The sequence below is a fragment of the Stegostoma tigrinum genome, chromosome 18 (assembly GCF_030684315.1).
Source record: "Stegostoma tigrinum isolate sSteTig4 chromosome 18, sSteTig4.hap1, whole genome shotgun sequence".
Taxonomy (NCBI): Eukaryota; Metazoa; Chordata; class Chondrichthyes; order Orectolobiformes; family Stegostomatidae; genus Stegostoma; species Stegostoma tigrinum.
The window spans coordinates 60,228,305-60,249,233 of NC_081371.1; the positions used below are offsets into that span (position 1 = coordinate 60,228,305).

General features: G+C 42.5%; 1 protein-coding gene across 2 annotated transcripts in view; it reads right to left on the minus strand.

Moving 5' to 3' along the window:
- The window catches only part of pah (phenylalanine hydroxylase), a 90,812-nt gene that overhangs the window by 31,227 nt on the left and 38,656 nt on the right, over positions 1-20,929 (minus strand). For both annotated transcript variants that reach the window (XM_059652584.1, XM_048549293.2), the window contains exons 4-7: positions 15,569-15,657; positions 10,728-10,795; positions 1,888-2,084; positions 78-213 (exon numbers count right to left, since the gene is read on the minus strand). In XM_059652584.1, coding sequence (XP_059508567.1) covers positions 78-213; positions 1,888-2,084; positions 10,728-10,795; positions 15,569-15,657 — 490 coding nt within the window. The remainder of the gene's footprint in view (positions 1-77; positions 214-1,887; positions 2,085-10,727; positions 10,796-15,568; positions 15,658-20,929) is intronic.

Here is a 20,929-nt window from a genome sequence, read left to right on the forward strand (position 1 = left end):
ACTGTGGACAATTAAGCACTTCCTGGTTTGATTTCATTATGAGTCACAAAGCCTTTCCTTTAAAAAGGAACACTTACGGTTCTGGTGTGTACATCGGTTTCAACCCATGTCGGATGTACTGTGTGGAATGAAAAACGCGGAATGCCAGACCTGCCAGGAAATCCCGGGAAGACAAGAGACCAGCCACTGGACGCAGACGGAAGCCTGTGCAAGCTTTGGAGCATCAAAATAAAGGCAGGAGTCAGTTTCTGTTTCTGAAGTCTTTCCCCTTTCGTCAGTGAGTAACGAAATACATCAATACTGCATCAAAATCACCTCATCGAGGCATTCACCTTTGGAGACATCAAATTGCACCTGTATGTGAGTGTGTGTGCATGTGCGTGCATGTATCTGTGTGAGGATGTGAGGGGTGTGTGTGTGTGGGTGCGTGCATGTGCGTGCATGTATCTGTGTGAGGATGTGAGGGTGTGTGCATGTGTGGGTGAATGTGTATGTACCTATGTGCTAGCACATGAGGGTCGGTATATGCATATGTGGGTGAATATGTTTGTGTGCAAGTGTATGTGTGATGATGTGGATGAGTTGTGTAAGTGTGTGTGCATGTGGTTGAGTGTGGGGGGCATCGTGTTTGGATGAGTGTGCTTGTGTGCGAGTTTGTGTGTACATGTGGATGAGTATGTGTGTGTGTGTGTGTGTGTGTGTGTGTGTGTGTGTGTGTGTGTGTGTGTGTGTGTGTGTGTGTGTGTGTATACATGTGTCTACAAGTGTGTTGGTGAATGGGTGCATATGAGTGAGTGTGTATGTGTGTGCGAATGAGTGCGTATGTGGATGAGTGACATTGAGAATGCGAGTTACTGTGAGTATTGGTATGTGGTGCATATCAGTGAATGTATGTGAGAGTGCGTGAATGAGTGTTTATGTATGTGTTTATAAGTGAGAGTGTTCATGTGGCTGTGTGAGTTAGTGTAGGTGTGGGTATGTTTTCACTGAAAATCACAGTTCATACTGTACCCCTGCTGGAACATGCAACTGGAAATGTCACCTGTTAAGTCCAAATTTTCATCAGTTTCAGTTTACTCAAATTTCTGCTGCTGCTCGATTTGGACCAAATCCCAGTCACATATTCTCCCTGTGCTCACTGATTGATTTTGGCTTCCAGTGCTCTGATATTTTAATTTTAAAATTCTTATCCTGGTCCTCAAATTCCACCATGGTTTCATCTTTCCTCATCTCTGTAGCCTGCTCCAGCCCTTCAATACTCAAAGATTCCTGAATTCCAGTACTCCTGATCTCTTGTGCATCTCTGCATTTAATCAGTCCATCCATGCTAGTGCCTCGACTAAGCCCTGAGATTCTGAATTACCTCCTTAACTCTCTTTATCTCACCTCCTTTAAGATATTCCTTAAAACCTACATTTCTGACCAAGCCTGTTTTAGATTAGATTAGATTCCCTACAGTGTGAAAACAGGCCCTTTGGCCCAACAAGCCTACACTGCCCCTTGCAGCATCCCACCCAGACCCATCCCCCTATAACCCAAACACCCCTGAACATTATGGGCAATTTAGCATGGCCAATCCAACTAGCCTGCACATCTTTGGACTGTGGGAGGACATCGGAGTACCCAAAGGAAACCCACGCAGACACGGGGAGAACGTGCAAACTCCAAATAGACAGTTACCCGAGGCTGGATTCGAACCTGGGTTCCTGGTGCTGTGAGGCTGCAGTGCTAACCACTGAGCCACCGTGCCACACAAAACTTGATTTCTTGACTGGGAATGCCTTGGGTGTAAAGTGCTTGTGAGTTAATGGTTCCTATGTGGGTGAATATGCGATATTTTACTTCTTTAATGGAGCTATATAAATGCAAATTCTTGCTATTACTCACACTGTAAGAATCTGGAGACATCCTCAAGTTGGGGAATATTATTCTCCCTATAGCCACAATACTGCTCCAGCAATGGAAACACACGATTGTGTTCAAGGCATGCGTGAGTTGGGTAGAGGGTCTTCAGTTCTCGATAGACAATACTCCAGGTTCTTTTTTCATCCTCTGTGTACTCAACTCTGGGAATCACATCGCCACTGTGACAGGACAGAATGGCGCACATCGTTAGTATTAACCGCACTGTAAAAACTGGAGCAGAGGGAGTATGCCATCAGTCACGGCAACCCTTAAAAGAAAGATTGACATGCTGCTAGGGACATCAGGACAGAAGGAGGCTATTTAGCCCCCTGAGTCTGTTCCATCATTGAACCATTGGCTGGTTTGAAACTCCATCATCCTGCTTCATGTCCTTATTCTAGTCACAAAGCTCTGTATCATTGTCAGTTTAGGAATGTCCAAACTGATCTCCAAAATCAAAAGACTTTTTGGGGCAGGACTGTTCCAGGATTCTACTGCCTCAAGTTCTTCCTGAAATCAGCACTCCAGTGTTAAGGTAATGGATGTTGTTATGATGACATGTTAATGACAGCAATTCATTTTTAATTCACCAGTTGGAGATGTGTCTTGGAGTTTTTTAAGAAATTTGTTTCTTTAAACAAAACAAGGACATTGGCTGCATGTAAACTAATGGCTGTCGCTATATGTTACTGTGCATTGGTTGTGGGATTGCTCAGTTCTGTCTAAAACTTTGCTGTTTATACTGTTTGGTGAGTAAGTAGTCCTGTTTCGTGGCTTGACCAGGTTGCCACCTCAACTTCAGGTATACCTGGTGCTGCTCCTGCACTCTCCATTGAACCAGGATTGATTCCCTGTTTGATGGTAATGATTGAGTGAGGGATAAGCCAGGCTATGAGGTTGAAGATTGTGTTGGAGTACATTCTCCTGCTGCTGCTGCTGGCCCTTCACACCTCATGGAGGCCCAGGCTTAAGTTGCTAGAACTGTTCAAAATTTTAAAAAATTAATGTGGGTGCTACTAGCTAGGTCAGCATTTATTGCCCATTATTCTGTAAAGGACATGATTGAACCAGGCAATTTCCTGACAATTGACAGTGTTTACATGGTCATCGTTAGGCTAGCATTTGTTTAAATTTCACCTCTTGTCATTGTAGGATTCAAACCCACAATATGAGCCTGGGGTAAAAACTCAAACAGCTGAAGAAACTCTGACAGCATCTGTGTGAAGAAAGTAACTTTAATGTTTCGAGTCCAGTGACTCTACATTAGAATTCAGCTGCTGTCAGATCTGCTGAGTTCCTCCAGCAATTTCTGTTTTTGTTTCAAAGCACCTACAAGGGAGCAAGCTATCCTAGATCTAGACCTGTGTAATGAGACAGGAACAATTAATTATCTCGCAGTTAGGGATCACCTCAGAAAGAGCGATCACAGTACGGTCAAATTTAAAATACAGATGGAGCGTGAGAAGGTTAAATCCAGTACCTATGTCCTGTGCTTAAACAAAGGAAACTATGAAGGAATGAGGGAGGAGTTAGCTATGGTAGAATGGGAGCAAAAACTTTATGGTGGGCCAATTGAGGAACAGTGGAGGAGTTTCAAAATGATGTTTCACAGTGCTCAGCAGACGTATATTTCAGTGATAAGGAAGAGCTGTAGGAAAAGAGGGAGTCAGCCATGGATGTCTAAGGAAGTAAACAAAAGTATCAGATTGAAAAAAAATACAAAAAAGAAAAGAGTAGTGGTAAACTAGTGCACTGGGAAATTTTTAAAGGCCAAAAGAAAGCCACAAAAGAAGTTATAAAGAAAAGTACAATAGATTATGAGAGTAAACTAGCTCAGAAAATAAAAATAAGCTGCAAAAGTTTCTATAAATATGTAAATCGTAAAAGAGTGCGAAGATAAACATTGGTCCTTTCGAGGATGAGAAGGCTAATTTAATAACTGGGAATGAGGAAATAGCCGAGACATTAAATAGTTATTTCATGTCAGCCTTCACAGTGGAAGACTCAAATAACATACCGAAAACTAATGGCAAGAAGGTTATTTTAGAACATTACAGCACAGTACAGGCCCTTCGGCCCTCGATGTTGTGCCGACCTGTCATACCAATCTGAAGCCCATCTAACCTACACTATTCCTTATACGTCCATACGCTTGTCCAATGATGACTTAAATGTACCTAAAGTTGGCGAATCTACTACTGTTGCAGGCAAAGCGTTCCATTCCCTTACTACTCTCTGAGTAAAGAAACTACCTCTGACATCTGTCTCATATCATTCACCCCTCAATTTAAAGCTGTGCCCCCTCATGCCCGCCGTCACCATCCTAGGAAAAAGGCCCTCCCTATCCACCCTATTTAACCCTCTGATTATTTTATATGTTTCAATTAAGTCACCTCTCAACCTTCTTCCATCTAATGAAAACAGCCTCAAGTCCCTCAGCCTTCCCTCGTAAGACCTTCCCTCTATACCAGACAACATCCTAGTAAATCTCCTCTGCACCCTTTCCAAAGCTCCCACATCCTTCTTATAATGCGGTGACCAGAACTGTATGCAATACTCCAAGTGTGGCCGCACCAGAGTTTTGTACAGCTGCAGCATAACCTCTTGGTTCCGGAACTCGATCCATCTATTAATAAAAGCTAAAACACTGTATGCCTTCTTAACAGCCCTGTCAACCTGGGTGGCAACTTTCAAGGATCTGTGTACATGGACACCAAGATCTCTCTGCACATCTACACTACCAAGAATCTTACCATTAGCCCAGTACTTTGCCTTCCGGTTACTCCGACCAAAGTGCATCACCTCACACTTGTCCTCATTAAACTCCATTTGCCACCTCTCAGCCCAGCTCTGCAGCTTATCTATGTCTCTCTGTAACCTACAACATCCTTCTTCACTATCCACAACTCCACCGACCTTAGTGTCGTCTTTAAATTTACTAACCCATCCTTCTACGCCCTCATCCAGGTCATTTATAAAAATGACAAACAGCAGTGGACCCAACACCGACCCTTGCGGTACACCACTAGTAACTGGCCTCCAGGATGAACATTTCCCATCAACTACCACCCTCTGTCTTCTTTCAGCAAGCCAATTTCCAATCCAAACTGCTATATCTCCCACGATTCCATTCCTCCGCATTTTGTACAATAGCCTACTGTGGGGAACCTTATCGAATGCCTTGCTGAAATTCATATACACCACACCAACCGGTTTACTCTCATCTACCTGTTTGGTCACCTTCTCAAAGAACTCAATAAGCTTTGTGAGGCACGACCTTCCCTTCACAAAACCGTGTTGACTATCCCTAATCAATTTATTATTTTCTAGATAATTATAAATCCCATCCCTTATAACCTTTTCCAACACTTTACCAACAACTGAAGTAATGCTCACTGGTCTATAATTACCAGGGTTGTCTCTACTCCCCTTCTTGAACAGGGGAGCCACATTTGCTATCCTCCAGTCATCTGGCACTATTCCTGTAGACAATGATGAGTTAAAAATCAATGCCAAAGGCTCAGCAATCTCCTCCCTGGCTTCCGAGAGAATCCAAGGATAAATTCCATCCAGCTCAGAGGACTTATCTATCTTCACCCTCTTTAGGATTTCTAATACCTCTTCCTTGTGAACCTCAGTCCCACCTAGTCTAGTAGCCTGTATCTCAGTATTCTCCTCGACAATATTGTCGTTTTCTAGAGTGAATACTGTTGAAAAATATTCATTTAGTGCTTCCCCTATCTCCTCTGACTCCACACACAACTTCCCACTACTATCCTTAATTGGGCCTAATCTTACTCTCGTCATTCTTTTATTCCTTAAATACCTATAGAAAGCCTTAGGGTTTACCCTGATCCTATCCCCCAGCAACTTCTCATGTCTCCTCCTGGCTCTTCTGAGCTCTCTCTTTAGGTCTTTCCTGGTTATAGCAGGCAAGGACCTCGAAACTATCACTAAAGAGGCAGTGCTGGACAAGCAAATAGGGCTAAAGGTAGACAAATCTCCTGGCCCTGATGAAATGCATCCCAGGGTACTAAAACAGGTGATGGGGGAAATAGCAAATGCACTAGTAATTATTTACCAAAATTCACTGGACTTTGGGGTGGTTCCCGCAGATTGGAAAACAGCCAATGTGGCACTACTGTTTAAAAAAGGAAGCAGACAAAAAGCAGGTAACTACAGGCCAGAGATAGTAGTAACTGCAGATGCTGGAGAATCTGAGATAACAAGGTGTAGATCCGGATGGACACAGCAGGCCAAGCAGCATCAGAGGAGCAGGAAAGCTGATGTTTCAGAAGACCCTTCAGAAGAAGGGTCTAGGCACAAAACATCAGCCTTCCTGATCCTCTGATGTTGCTTCACCTGCTGTGTCCATCCAGCTGTACACCTTGTTAACTATAGGCCATTTAGCTTAACTTCAGTGGTGGGAAAATGCATGAATCTATCATTGAGGAAGAAATAGTGAGACATCTGGATATAAATTGTCCCATTGGGAACACCCAACATGGGTTCATGCAGGGTAGGTTATGTTTAATTAATTCGGTGGAATTCTTTGAGGACATTACTTGCATGGTGGACAGTGAGGAACCTGTGGATGTGGTGTATCTGGGTTTCCAGAAGGCATTTGACAAGGTGCCACACCAAAGGCTGCTACAGAAGATAAAGTTGCATGGTGTCACAGGTAGTGTATTGGCATGGATAGAGGATTGATTGACCAGCAGAAAGCAAAGCGTAGGGGTAAATGGGTGTTTTTTTTTGGTTGGCGGTCAGTGGCTAGTGGTGTGCCTCAGGGGTCAGTGTTGGGACTGCAATTGTTTATGATTCACTTAGATGATTTGGAGTTGGGGACTAAGTGTGCTGTGTCAAAATTTGCACAAGACATTAAGGTGAGTGGTAGAGTAAAGTGTGCAGAAGACACTGAAAGTCTGCAGAGGGATATAGATAGTCTAAGTGAGTGGGAAAAGTTCTGGCAGATGGAGTACAATGTTGCTAAGTGTGAGGTCATCCATTTTGGTAGGAATAACAGCAAGATGGACTATGTTTTAAATGGTAAAAAATTGCAGCGCGTTGCTGTGCAGAGGGACTTGGGGTCCTATGTATGAATCGCTAAAAGTAGGATTGCAGGAGCAGCAGGTAATTAAAAAGGCAAATGGAATTTTGTCTGCCATTGCTCGAGGGATGGAGTTTAAAAACAGAGAAGCAATGCTGCAGCTGTATAGGGTCCTGGAGAGGCCATACCTTGAGTACTGTGTGCAGTTTTGGTCCCCTTACTTGAGAAGAGATATACTGGAGGGGGTGCAGAGGAGATTTACTGGGTTGATTCCAGAGTTGAGAGGGCTGGATTATGAGGAGAAACTGAGTAGACAGGGATTATACTCATTGGAATTCAGAACAATGAGGTGAGATCTTATAGAAACATATGAGATTATGAAGGAAATAGATACGGTGGAGGCAGGGAGGTTGTTTCTGCTAGCTGGTGAAACGAGGACTAGGGGGTGTCACCTCAAAATAAAGGGAAGCAGATGTAGGACTGAGGTCAGGAGGAATTTCTTCACCCAAAAGGTTGTGATTCTGTGGAATTCCCTGCCCAATGAAGTGGTTGAAGCCACCTCACTGAATGTTTTTAAGGCAAGGCTAGATATATTTTTGAACAGTAAAGGAATTAAGGGTTATGGTGAGTAGGTGAGTAAGTGGAGTTGAGTCTCAAAAAGATCAGCCATGATCTTATTAAATGGCGGGGCAGGCTTGAGGGGCTGGATGGCCTACTCCTGCTCCTAGTTCTTATGTTATGTCCATCTACCAATCGTTTACTTTTAGCCAGGAGTTCTGGATTACTTATCCAGTGATGCTCCACCAGCTCCTCCAATCTGACCTATTTAGCACAATCACAGTGCCATACAGCACGATGGAGGCCATTCTCTCAATATAGCCTGGACTTTATCCTCTCAAGGACTGTGTGATGGTCACTCTTACCAATACTCTCATGGACAGATGCAACTGCAGCTGGTAGATTGGTAAGGATGAGGTCAGGTATGTTTTTCCCTCTTGTTGGTTCCTTCACCACCTGCCGCAGACCCAGTCTCACAGCTACATTCTTTAGGACCCGGCCAGCTCGATCAGTAGTACTGCTGCTGAGCCACTCGCGGTGGTGGATATTGAAATCCCTCACCCAGAAAATATTCCACTTTGCCGCCCTCAGTGCTTCCTCCAAGCCTTGCACAACATGGTGGGATATCAATTCATCATCTGAGGAAGTGTGGTAAGTAGTAATCAGCTGGAGGTTTCCTTACCCGCTCATGTTAAACCCAGAACCATTAGACTTCATGGGGGCAAGAGGCAATGCTGAGGACTCCCAGGGCGACCATATATCCCATTGTGCTGCCCCCTCTGCTGGGTCTGTCCTGCCGGTGGGACAGGACATATCCAGGGATGGTGATCGGGGTGTCTGGGACTTTGTCTGTCAGGTATTATTCTGTGAGTGTGACCATGTCAGGCTGTTGCTTGACTCATCTGTGAGACAGCTCTCCCAATGCTGGCACTAACCCCTAGATGTTAGTGAGGAGGGCTTTTCAGGGTCGACAGAGCTGTTTCTGCCGTTGTCTTTTCCAGTGCCTAGGTCAATGCCAGTTGATCAAGTCTGTACGGTTTAATTCCTTTAAAACCTTTTAATGATTGGTACAACTGAAAAGCTTGCTGGGCCATTTCAGAGAGCAGTTAAGGATCAACCACATTGTTGTGGGTCTGGAGTCACATGTAGGCCCGACCAGGTAAAGATGGCAGATTTCCTTCCCTAAAGGGACAGCATTGGTGAACGAGATGTGTTTTTATGAACATCAGCAATGGTTTCATGGTCATCATTACACTTTTAATTCCAGATTTTTGTCACGTTGGCATTCAGGTCTGGGTCCTGAGAGTGAGCCTGGGTGTCTGAATGACTACCCCATCAATAATCCCAGTCTACCATAACCTCCCCCTAAATTAATAACCAGTTACAAAACTTTTCTGACCATTACCATGATAAGGTTTATTCCCAGAGTGTGAGATCTCTGTCAACTTTCCAAATGAATAAAGTGGAGTGGCCAGGCTGCTGGATTAACATGGGAGAGGAATAGAGTGAACACTTAACCTGTGGGTTACTGGAAAGAAGAATTGGTTGGGGTGGGGCCAGTGAGGTGGCTGATGAAAGGGTGTCCTTGTTTCGGATGCATCCCAACTCCCCCTCCGCCAATGCCAAGTCTCACTCCCTCCCAACCATTATCATTCCTCAACATCAAAATCTATCTTGTGTGCCCAATGTTCCTAGACTTCCCCATTGCTATGCCAATAGGAGGCACATGCAACACAGCTCTGCAGCTTCCAGTGACCAGATAGGTGGGGCCACCCGCTTTCCCAGGAAGTCCACTGAGTGATCATTTAAAGGATTTTCCATTGACGGTCATGTGTGAAGAAGGGATGGGCTATAGGGCGTGAGGAAGGGTAGACATCCTGCCAATTTCGACACCCATCCCTGCGCATTAAGAGGAAAGATTGGAAGCTTTTGGCCAATGCTCCTTGTAGAGGAGAACCCTGCGTAGCAAGTTTCTGGCCAAGCCAGGATGCTACCACAAAGATTTTTTTTTGAAGACACTGTGCGTTGTGCTTGTACCTCTTTGGATTCAATTATGAGGTTTTGAGAGTGGAGGTTGGCAGTGTGCGGAATTAAAACTGCTGAACACAGCTGTGACAGAATAAAAGCAGAATAATAAAGGATGAATTGCATCAGTCGTCAAAATGACTCATCATTATCATATTGTGTACAGTCCCCACTTCAATGTGTAAATTCTAACCTCTTCAATGTTGTGAAGAACATTGCTTACAGCAGCATCATTCAATATTTCCTCCTTTGTAGCTGCGACCGATAAAGCTCAGCAATTAGATAACAAAGGCTGCTTGCATAATAAATATATTCATATAGGCGCAGCTCTATTCACTTCTGCTAGTCAAAGGAAAAAAGAAGCACAATCAATGTATTCAGGATGCAGAGTTAGCTATTTGCAAGCATTTTTTTATAGAACCACGGGATCATCAGCTCAGAAAGAGGCTATTCAGCCCACCATTCTAGCACCAGCATTTTCAGAGAGGTGCTACTTAATCCCACTGCTGTCTTATTCTTTTCCTGAAAATCATAGATGTGTTTCCTTCATCCAATGCACCCTTTTTAAAATATGATGTTCTGAAAAAGGTTCAATGGACCCAAAATGTTAATTCTGCTCGCTCTCCACAGCTGCTGCAAGACCTGCTGAGATTTTCCAGCAATTTCTGATTTTGTTTCCCTTTTTATAGCTATTCTTGATTCTGCTTTTACAGGTCCTTCAAGCAGAGCAAGCCCTTCACATCTCACAGAAACATCGAGAAATAGGAGCAAAATTAGGCCATTTGGCTCATCCAACCTGCTCCCCCATTCGGTATGATCACGGCTGATCATCCAACTCAGTGCCTTGTGGCTGCTTTCTCCCCATCTCCTTTGACCCCTTTAGCCCTGAGAACTATATTAAACTCATTCTTGAAAATGTCAATGCTTTTGCCTTTATCCAGTATCTGCAACAGAGAATTCCACAGGCTCCCCACTCTCCTCATCTCGGTCCTAAATGGCCCGCCTCTCATCCTCAGAATCTCTTCTTTGTTCCTTTTGCCAATTACTTTTCAAGTTGTGATCAGGGGTTACGAACCCTGCAGTCCGTGGAAGCAATTTCTCCCTATTTGCTCGATCCAAGCCACTTTGTGCACCCTATGTAAAGTCAGTATATTTGGATAGACATACTCTGTAAAATTTCTGTACTCACTGTCGATAATTATACGCAATGTCTGCAAACTGCTTCCTGCGAGCTCGGTATACAGCGTCTGTAAAACCCTGCAAAGGCAACAGAACATAACCACCTCAGGCTCTCTGACTATCAGTGAAATGGCAGGCTCAGTAACTGAAGGTGGCAGGTTTGAGTGACACATTTGAAACTGCAGGCCAGGATCTACAATCAGTCCCATCAGCCACTGTGTAATTTAGCAAACGCATAATGATTATGTTGTCAATCTGCAAAAGATACCCCTTTTTAAAAACTAATGCATTTTTGGTTAAGAAGTGTAATTATATCTTATTATATTACCTCAGTTACACTCTAATAGCTGCAATTTGTACTGCACTGGCAAGATTCCACAACTTTAATCATGAAAACCAACTTATCTCAAAATCTACAGCTGCCCATAATTTACATTTGCTTGCGTGTGTTGTACATGTTTGCATTTATATTGGTGAGTATATCCTTGTGTATGTGGACATATTTATCTGTTCCTGTCCTATCTGTACCTCTGTGCGTGGACTTTATTTTTATGTTTGATTGAAGCATGCAGGACTCGGAGCGATTTTGACAGGGGCATGTGTGGGAAGGATGTTTTCTTTCGAGAGAGATTCAAGATCTCTGTTGAAAAATAAGAGCCACCTTTTGAGACAGAGATAAGGAATTTGTTTTTCTTCTCACAGAAAGTTGGGAGATTTTAGGCCTCCTTTCTGCAAACAGTGACAGAAACTGTCTTTGAATGTTTTTAGTACAAGGGTAGATAGACTCTGGATAAGTGAGGGAGTGAAAAGCTTTTTTTAATTCATGCATGGGATGGAGGCATTGCTAGTATTTATTGCCCAACCCTAATTGTCCAATTAAAGAGCCAACCGCATTGCAGTGGGTCTGGAGTCACATGTAGATCAGACCAGGTAAGGATGGCAGCTTCCTTCCCTAAAGGACATTAGTGTTGAATTCAAATTCTACCATCTGCCATAGCAGGATTCAAACCCAAGCCCACAGAACATTACTTAGATCTCTGGAGCCACTAGACCATTGCCTCCCCTGTTAATGAGGGGGGAAAGTGTACGTGGAAATGCCATGTAATTAGACCATGATTTTATTCAATAATGGAGCAGGCTTGACGGACCTACTCCTGCACCAAATTTGTATTGTTTGTAATTTTTATTCTTTTATGGGATGTGGGTATCACTGACAAGGCTAGAATTTGTTCCCTATCCCTTACTGCTGTTGAAGTGAATGGTTAAATTGGCTATTTTAAAGGGCAGTTAAGAAGTGACCACATTTCTGTTGGCCAGGAGTCACATATAGGCCAAAACGGCTAAGGATGTTCTAAAGGATATTTGTAAATAAATGGATTATTATGACAGAGATAGTAGGATCTGCCGATGCTGGAGAATCTGAGATAACCAGGTGTAGAGTTGGATGAACACAGCAGGCCAAGCAGCATCAGAGGAGCAGGAAGGCTGACGTTAGCTGGGTTGGTCACCAAGTTTGCTGATAATAATCAGTGGGATGTTAAATTATAAGAAGGATGGCAGTAGATCACAGGATATAAACATATGGACTGATTAGTGATAAATGGAGTCCAATCTGAATAAATGTGATGTGATGCACTTGGGCAGGACAAACAATGCAAGGGAATATATGATGAATGGTAGCACCCTGACAAGCACCATGGGTGAAAAGGACATTGGTGTGTATATTTGCCAGTTCCTTGAGATAGTTAGGACAAGTAGAAAATGTGGTTAAATATGGGACATGAGTCTTTATTAGAATGTTATAGAATCATAGAATAAAATGCCATAGATTCCCTTCAGTGTAGAAAGAGGCCATTCTGCCCAAGTCTGCACCAATGGTCAAGCATGCACCCTACTGAGGTGCAGCCCCCCCATCCTAATACCCCGCATTTCCCATGGCTAATCCACCTAGCCTGCATATCCCTGGACACTATAGACAGTATATTAGTTGAGGCAGAGTTTAAGGGCAGGAAGGTTGTGTTAGAACAAAACAGAAATTGCTGGAGAACCTCAACGGGTGTGTGGACATAACGCAGAATTAATATTTCAGATCTTCAGATGTGTTAGCAACAAGGAAATGGTGGTGTTGATGCTGATTACAGGGGTTGCAGGTGTGGAGATGGGGTGGCAGACAGGAGTTGGGGGATGGAAGTATAAAGTGGATAAGCTGTAGGACTGTTATTGTTTCAGACCTCCAGCATCTGTAGTTCTTTGTTTAATTTTAGAGGTGATGTTGGAGCTGTATAATACATTGGTTAGACCGAAGCAACAGTATTGTAAGTAGTTCTGGAACCTCATTATAAGAGGGGTGTGATAGCACTGGAGAGTGTGCAGAGGAGATTTATCAAGATTTTGCTTGGGTTGGAGAGTTTATAAAGAATGTTTGGTCAGACTGGGGCCGTTTGCGTTGGAGCAGAAGAAATTGAGAGGGGACATGATTGAGATGGATAAAATGATGTTGGGTGTAAGCAGGGAACAAGAGAAGAAATTTTGTCCGTCAGTGCAGGGATCAATGACTGGGGCATTAACTTAAGAAAAGGGACAGGAGGTTTAGAGTGGATTTGAGGAAAATCTTTTTCACCCAGAGCTTGGTGGGAATCTGGAACTCACTGCCTGTAAGTGTGGGAGAAGCAGAAAACCTCAACACAATTAAAAGATAGAAAGGGGATGGGGTTTGAAGGTGGGGTATTGCATTGGTGGTTAGAGGAGTTGAGGAGAGGAGCTGTGGGGATGGGAACTGACAATGCAAGGAGGAGAATCAATGAGAACAAGCAGGCTGAACTAAAGAACAAGAGAGGGCCTCGACAGAATGCAAGTGTGCTATTAGGATCCCAGACAGTCAGAGTGACAGAACAGCAGATATGTAGTACTGAGAAATGCTTACAAAGATTAGGTCAGTAATAGCACACGATATAAGAGGTTGTTCGGTATAGCGGGTAGTGCTCCTGCCCCTGAGCCAGAAGCTCTGGGCTCGACTGCGACTCCAGGACTTGACAGCTGTGCAACATGTTTTTGTAATGTGACCAAACAGGTTGTTTGTCAACTTGTAAGTCGCTCTGTAATGCCTACAGCAGGTACTAATGGTAGAGGAGTCTTGGGGTCAGCCCCCCATGCTTCATGTAGAGAGGTGCCCCAAACCACAGTCTCTGGTAACAGCTCATGACCCTTTTGCTTTACCACTATGTATGAGGAGAAGAAAGGTATAGATTTAAGAGATTAAATGGGATAAAATCTGTGTAAGAAATATAGAAAGTGCAGAATTTTAATGTTCTTTCAGGAAATCTTTTTTCTTAAGTTCTTAATGGAAAGCCAGGACTGACCCATTGTGTTCCAGTTTTTACCATGGTTAGGGCAGGATGCAGAGGTGATGGCTTGGTGGTATTATCACTAGATTGTTAATCAGAGACCCAGGTAATATTCTGAGGATCTGGGTTTGAGTCCTGCCATAGCAGATAGTGAACTTTGAATTCAATTAAAATGAGTCTAGTATGAAGAGTTTAATGAAATGATCATTGGTTGGGGAAATACACATCTGCTTCAGTAATGACCTTTAGGGAAGGAAATCTGTCATCCCTACCCATGACTCCAGGCCCACAACAATGTGCCTGACTCTTAACTGCCCTCTCAGCAATAAACACTGGACCCACATTCTGTAAATGAACTTTTAAACATCCACAATAAAAACCAAAGGAATGGATGATGCTGCAAATGAAAAGCAGAAACAGAGATTGCTGGAGAAGCTCAGTAGGGTCTGGCAGCATTTGTGGAGAGAAATCAGGGTTAACGTTTCAGATGGAGTGACCCTTCCTCAGAACCGTTAGATGTTAGCTCTGATTTCTCTGCACAGATGCTGCCAGACCTGCTGAGCTTTTCCAGCAATTTATGTCTTTGTTTTAAAAGTCCACCACTGCCAGAATCGGGATCAAACCCAGCTCCACCAGGGTGTCCGATTTGTGGAGTCTTTGTACACTTTGGCATTGTCTCGAACCATGGGTTGTCCATACCAGGGTCAATAACTTTTCCCTATTGACTCTGTCAGCTCAATAATACCTGTCAATGCTCATGCTGAGTGATAATCACAATCATTTAGAAGTTGAAATTTTCATTGCAAAATCTTGAATGGTAACATTGAGGGGAAATTGATTTCTGAGTGGCTGTTGGTTTGCTCCCTCATGTGGTGATTAACTGCAAGTGGCATGAGCAGTAACAGAGAGAAAAAGGAAACCTTGCATTTCGATAGCGATGTCATGAGGTCCCCAAGCACTTTACACAACCAAGGAAACAGTTTTTTAATACAGTCACTGTTGTAATGTAGAATACACAGCAGGCAATTTGGTCCTAGATTCTGTCCAGTAAATTTGTTTTGAGTTCTTTTTGATTAAGCGTTGGATTTTGGGTGAAACACTAGGGACAGCTTCCCTGCTCTCCTTTGAACTAGTGACATGAGATGCTTAACATTCACCTCAGCAGACAAATCTTGTTTTAATGTTTCAACCCAACATTGGCACCTCTGCCAATGCAGCACTCCCTCCACATGAACTGCCTCTCATGAATAAAAGCACTGTGTTGCAGATACAGGAAATATGAAATGAAAACAGAAGATGTTGGAGAAACTCAGCAACTGTGGCAGCCTCTGCAGAGGCAGAAACAAGAGTTAACTCAATTAACAGACATGAAGCATTATCTTTGTTTCTCTCTCCACAGATGCTTCCAGGCCTGATGAGTTTTTCCATCTCTTTCTACATTCATTTATGAGTGGTTTCCTGTTTTCTTATTTAACATGAATTTATTTGCCCAAAGTAAGGTCCTTACAGGATGATCAGCATCGAGTTCTGACCCATAACTCAGGATCTGATTTGCAAATTTGTCCAAATCTTGAATGGTCCGAGGAAACCACGGAACTAAGTGAACAAAAGAAGAGAAAATGGAGATATTTTTGGTTACATTATTTGTTGTCAGAAGTATAATTTACTCATTTTGAACAAGATTCCAATATGGTATTTTGCTCTACATTATCCTTCAGGTTCAGGTCACACTACTGGGATTCTCAAAAAGTGTAAAAGTGAGTCACCGATAGAGAAAAAAAACCATATTAAAAAGCCATTTTAGACTTAGCAAGTTCTCACAAACATCAATGCACCTCTGTTAAAATCACAACTGATGTTAAGCTGATTGGAAAAGTTGGATCCTAGAATGGTTTGTTAGATCGTAAATTTGCTCTTTTCAATCACGGAGGTCAGTTATTAAACGCATTCTGAAAGGGTTGCCAGCATATTTTTAGCACAAATATTAAACCATTTATTACAAAAGAAAACAAAATGTGAACTATGTTACATTAGTCAAAATGAAAGGTTGGAAAGATTTCGCTACAGACATTAGAAAAAGAGACATTTCAACATTATGACATTTATCCCAACATTGTCCTTAAATCAACTCAAAACTCAAAGAGTTACTGCTACCTGCACACTAAAGCTCCTTGCTCAAACTCAAGCTGGGATAGTTGCAATCGGTTTCCTGTCAGTTGCAGGGTTCTTGTGGCACTGCCGTAGTGTCCCTACCTCTGAACCAGGGGATGCAGGTCCAAGTCCCACCTGCTCCAGAAGTGTGTAATAACATCTACAGACAGGCTGATTAGGGGAAAAAAAAGACTGTCTATGCAGTCACAGTGTTGTTGTGGTGTAGTGACTGTGTGCACCCCCTGCCCCGCCACTTTCAACAAGGAGGCCGAGGATCAAGTCCCTCCTGCTCCATGGGTGTATATGATAACATCTCTGAACAGATTGGTAAGGAAATATACATACATCTATGCAGTCACAGGGATCATGTAGTGTAGGGCTTGTGCATATACTGCCTGAAGAAGGAGATTTGAGTTCAAGCCTCACCTGCTTCCAGCAGTGTATAATAACATCGCTAAGCAGGTTGATGGGAAAATATTTATCTGTGCAGTCACTAGCTGTGTTTTTCCTTGATCTGATGTCTTCCCTGAGACTTCTGAAACGAGCTACCAACTAATCTCACAATTACTTTGAACTTCAAATTAGTTTCCTAAACTCAATATCTATCAATTTATCATTTTTTAACACACACCACACTGAGGATGACTTACTTCCTGGATTGTTCTGCTTTTGCCTGATTCATCACACTCCTGTTGCTAATCAACAGTACTGCGCTGAACTGTTAACTTCCCCACCTTTCAAGTCAAAGTTGTAAAAACTCGTTAAAGTGTGCGGAATTAAAACTGACTGCAGATGCTTTGACACCGCAACCCCAAGCTAACAAATAAAACTCTGAAAACATCCATCATGTCTTCTTCATCTTATCATGCACCATACAAAATACAGTTCAGACTTAAAGTTATGCATTGTACTAAATATATTCCTGCAAGAAAATAAATGAAAGGAGACTTTTAAGAAATATTTCTTTTGTTTAGATAAGGAGAAAAAAGCCACACATATTGTTCCAGGTGCAGTCTAACCAAGCTCCTATACAAGGCTACATGGCTCCTGTGTTCAAATCCTGTTGTAATAAAGGTTAACTTTCCATTAACCTTTCTAATAGCTTGATGCACTTGTATATTGGCTTTCAGTGCCTTATTAAACAGGACACCTAGGTCGCTTCATCTATCTGCATTTTCCAACCATATTTTCACCCAGATGGTGGCAGAAATATGGAATGTACTGCATAAGAATGTGGTCAAGGTAGGTACTCTGGCAAAATTCCATGTCATACATTACACTCTGTCCCATGAGCTTCCTGTGACGGACTTATCAAGGGCTTTCCAAAAATCTAAGTATACTAGATCCATTGACTTTCCTTTATCATTTCTGTCAGTAATATTTTCAAATTAAACTCCAACAAGTTTGTCAGAGATAGTAAGAACTGCCAGTGTTGGAATCAGAGATAACAACAGTATGGAGCTGAAGGAACGCAGCAGGCCAGGCAGCATCAGAAGAGCAGGAAAGTTGATGTTTCGGATCAGGACCCTTCCTCAGATGCTCCTCTGATGCTGCCTGGCCTTCTGTATTCCTCCAGCGCCACACTGTGTTGTCTCCAACAAATTTGACATTTGCAAAGCAATGCCGCTTATGCCCACTCAGATCATTCTCAACCAGGTGTCCTTATCACCCATTCTTTATAATTCTTTAATTTCTCTACTGCTGAGCTAAGGCTAACAGGCCTACAGTTCCCTGCTTTCTCTCTCACTCCCTTTTTAAATAGTGGAGTAAGACTTGTAATTCCCAATTTTCAGGAATTATTCCAGAATGTAGAATTTTTAGAAGATGATCCCCAACCCTGTAACCACCTCCTTCCACACTCCATTGGGAACTAAGAGAATTTTTTCTGTCTTGTCGGTTCCTTCTGCACCTGCTGCAGATCCAGCCGAGCAGCTAATTCTTTTAGGACCCAACTAGCTCGATTAGTGGTGCTACTGCTGAGCCACTCTTGATGGATATTGAAATCCCCCACCCAGAGTACATTTTGCACCCTTACCATACTCAGTGCTGCCCCCATGTGGTGTTCCACATCAAGGAGAACAGATTCAGCAGCATGGAGGGAGCTGTCCATGTTAGTCACAGGTTCTTTGTCAAGGTTTAACCTGAAGCTGAAAGACTTCATGGGGTCCAGAATCAATGTTGCAGAAACACAGGGGAACTCCCTCCTGACTGTATCTCATCATTACTGTGACCTAAGCTGGGACTGCTCTGCTGGAAGGACAGGACATATCCAGGGTCAGTGCTGATAACGTCTTGGACATTGCAAGGCATAATTCTGTGAGTATGACACTATCAAGCTGCTGCTTGATTAGTCTGTGAGACAGCTCTCCCAATTTTTGCACTAACCCACAGATGTTCGTAAGAAGGACTTTGCAAAACCAACAGAGCTAACTTTGCCATTGTCATTTTCAGTGCTTAGGCCAACTCCATGTGATCAGCCCATTTTCATTCCTTTGAGATATTTTACTGGTTTGATGCAACTAAGTGGCTTGTTAGCCCATTTCAGAGGGCAGTTAAGAGTCAACCACATAGCTATAGATCTGGAGTCGCATGTAGATGAGACCAAGTAATGACAACAAATTTTCCTTCCCTAAAGGATATGAGTGAACTAGATGGTTTACAAGAGTCAACAATTGTTTCATGATCATTGTTGATATTTAATTCCAGATTTCATTTTTTACAAAATTCAAATTCCACCTTCTGTCATGGTGAGTTGACCCTGGGTCTCCAAGCGTTACCTAGGCCTCTGGACTACTATTCCAATAACAATATCACTAAATAACATCAACTTTAAAGCATTGTGGAGTTAACTCCAAACTCATAGTCTCTTCACCCAGAGTTGACTAATTCTGCTAACAAGAAAAAAAAAGTAACTGACTGGCCTTTAGTTTCCCATCTCATCCACCATAATAAAACGTACCAAAAACTAACATCACTCACATCAACAGCCAGTTACAGTGGTTTACAATTACTTACTGCTGTTAACACTGGTGTGTGGCAGACAGCAGTTTTCAAAATGACAAAGGCATTCTGACACTCCTTTGTCTCATTAAATTTATTGTCTTTCTTTAACAGAATTGTCAAGGTAGCCATTGTAATGCTGAAGATTGGAAGAAATTTCTGGCAGAATTCATTCATGCCAATATACTGCAAAATCTCTTGGGTTGGGCTTTGAAAATCCCTTACTTATATTCCTCTGGGCACTACTTGGCCTCAATAAGTCTCTCCAGCATTGCTGACTTCGATCCTTGTAGCCAATCAAATAAAGTATTGAAAATTTTCCTCATAGGTTTCAATGACCATAACCCAAAACATCAATGCAGACAACACAGTTGCATAATTCGTCAATGACCTTGCTGGTTAATCTTTGAACGGTTGCTGGCGCAGTCTTCATTCTGAGTTTATGTTGATAAAGTCTATCCGGGGGTTGCAAAAGGTTATACTTCTTTTTCTATGTCGATCAATGGTTCTTGCCAATATCCCGTCAATAAATTAATCACTGTATTCTCAACATAGTCTTCCATTCATGTAACTAGCATTGTGGTAATCTCTACATAATTGTTGTGACCATCTGCTTTTGTCAGTATTATGGAAAGCAATGGACTGCTGATATTATCATTAGATTACCCAGAGACCTGAGTAATGTTTTGGGGGCCTGGATTCAAAACCTGTCATGACAGCTTTTCAATAAAAATATGGAATCAAGTGCCTGATGAGCATGAAGCCATGATCAGAAGCATGCTTCTGCTGATGGGGGAGTCCAGAACCAGAGGACACAGTTTAAAAATAAGGGGTAGGCCATTTAGAACAGAGTTGAGGAAAAACTTCTTCACCCAGAGAATGGTGGATATATGGAATGCTCTTCCCCAGAAGGTAGTGGAGGTCAAGTCTCTGGATACTTTCAAGAAAGAGATGGATAGAGCTCTTAAAGATAGTGGAATCAAGGGTTATGGGGATAAGGCAGGAACAGGATACTGATTGTGGATGATCAGCCGTGATCATAATGAATGGTGGTGCTGGCTCGAAGGGCTGAATGGCCTACTCCTGCACCTATTGTCTTTTGTCTATTGTCTATTTGTTGTTGAAAAGCCCATGTGGTTCATTAGTGCCCTTTAGGTCTTTACCTAGTCTGACCTACATATAACTCCAGAGCCCCAGTAAGGGGGTTGAATCTTAACTACCCTGTAGGCAATTAGGGATGGGCAATAACTGCTGGGCCCAACTAGTGATGCTCAGATCCTGTGAGTGAATAAGAAAAGATGAGCTGAACTATTTGAACTATGTTCAATAATATTATTTTCCATCATGAATTTGATCTCTTCTTTCAATTGGGATATCTTCTCTGGGTTGAATCTGTCTGAATATTTCTTTGTGGGTGTCATATCCCCCATATTAACATCATATACAGTAAAAGAGGTTTCTCCTGGCCTATCTACACAAATCAATTTATAAGTCAACAATAGCTTTCTCAAGTCATCTCAATAGTTTTCTATGAGGTAACATAACAATACATCTACTATTTTAAGTTCTTTCATATATTTCAGTCGGCTTTTTGAAGGGTCAGCTTCTGAATTTTCAATTTATGATTCATTCTTGAATTGCTGTGATCATTCTGTCTCACTCCCTGCTCTTCCACCACTGTGACTACAGTTCTCTCCTGACTAAAACAGTTGCAAAT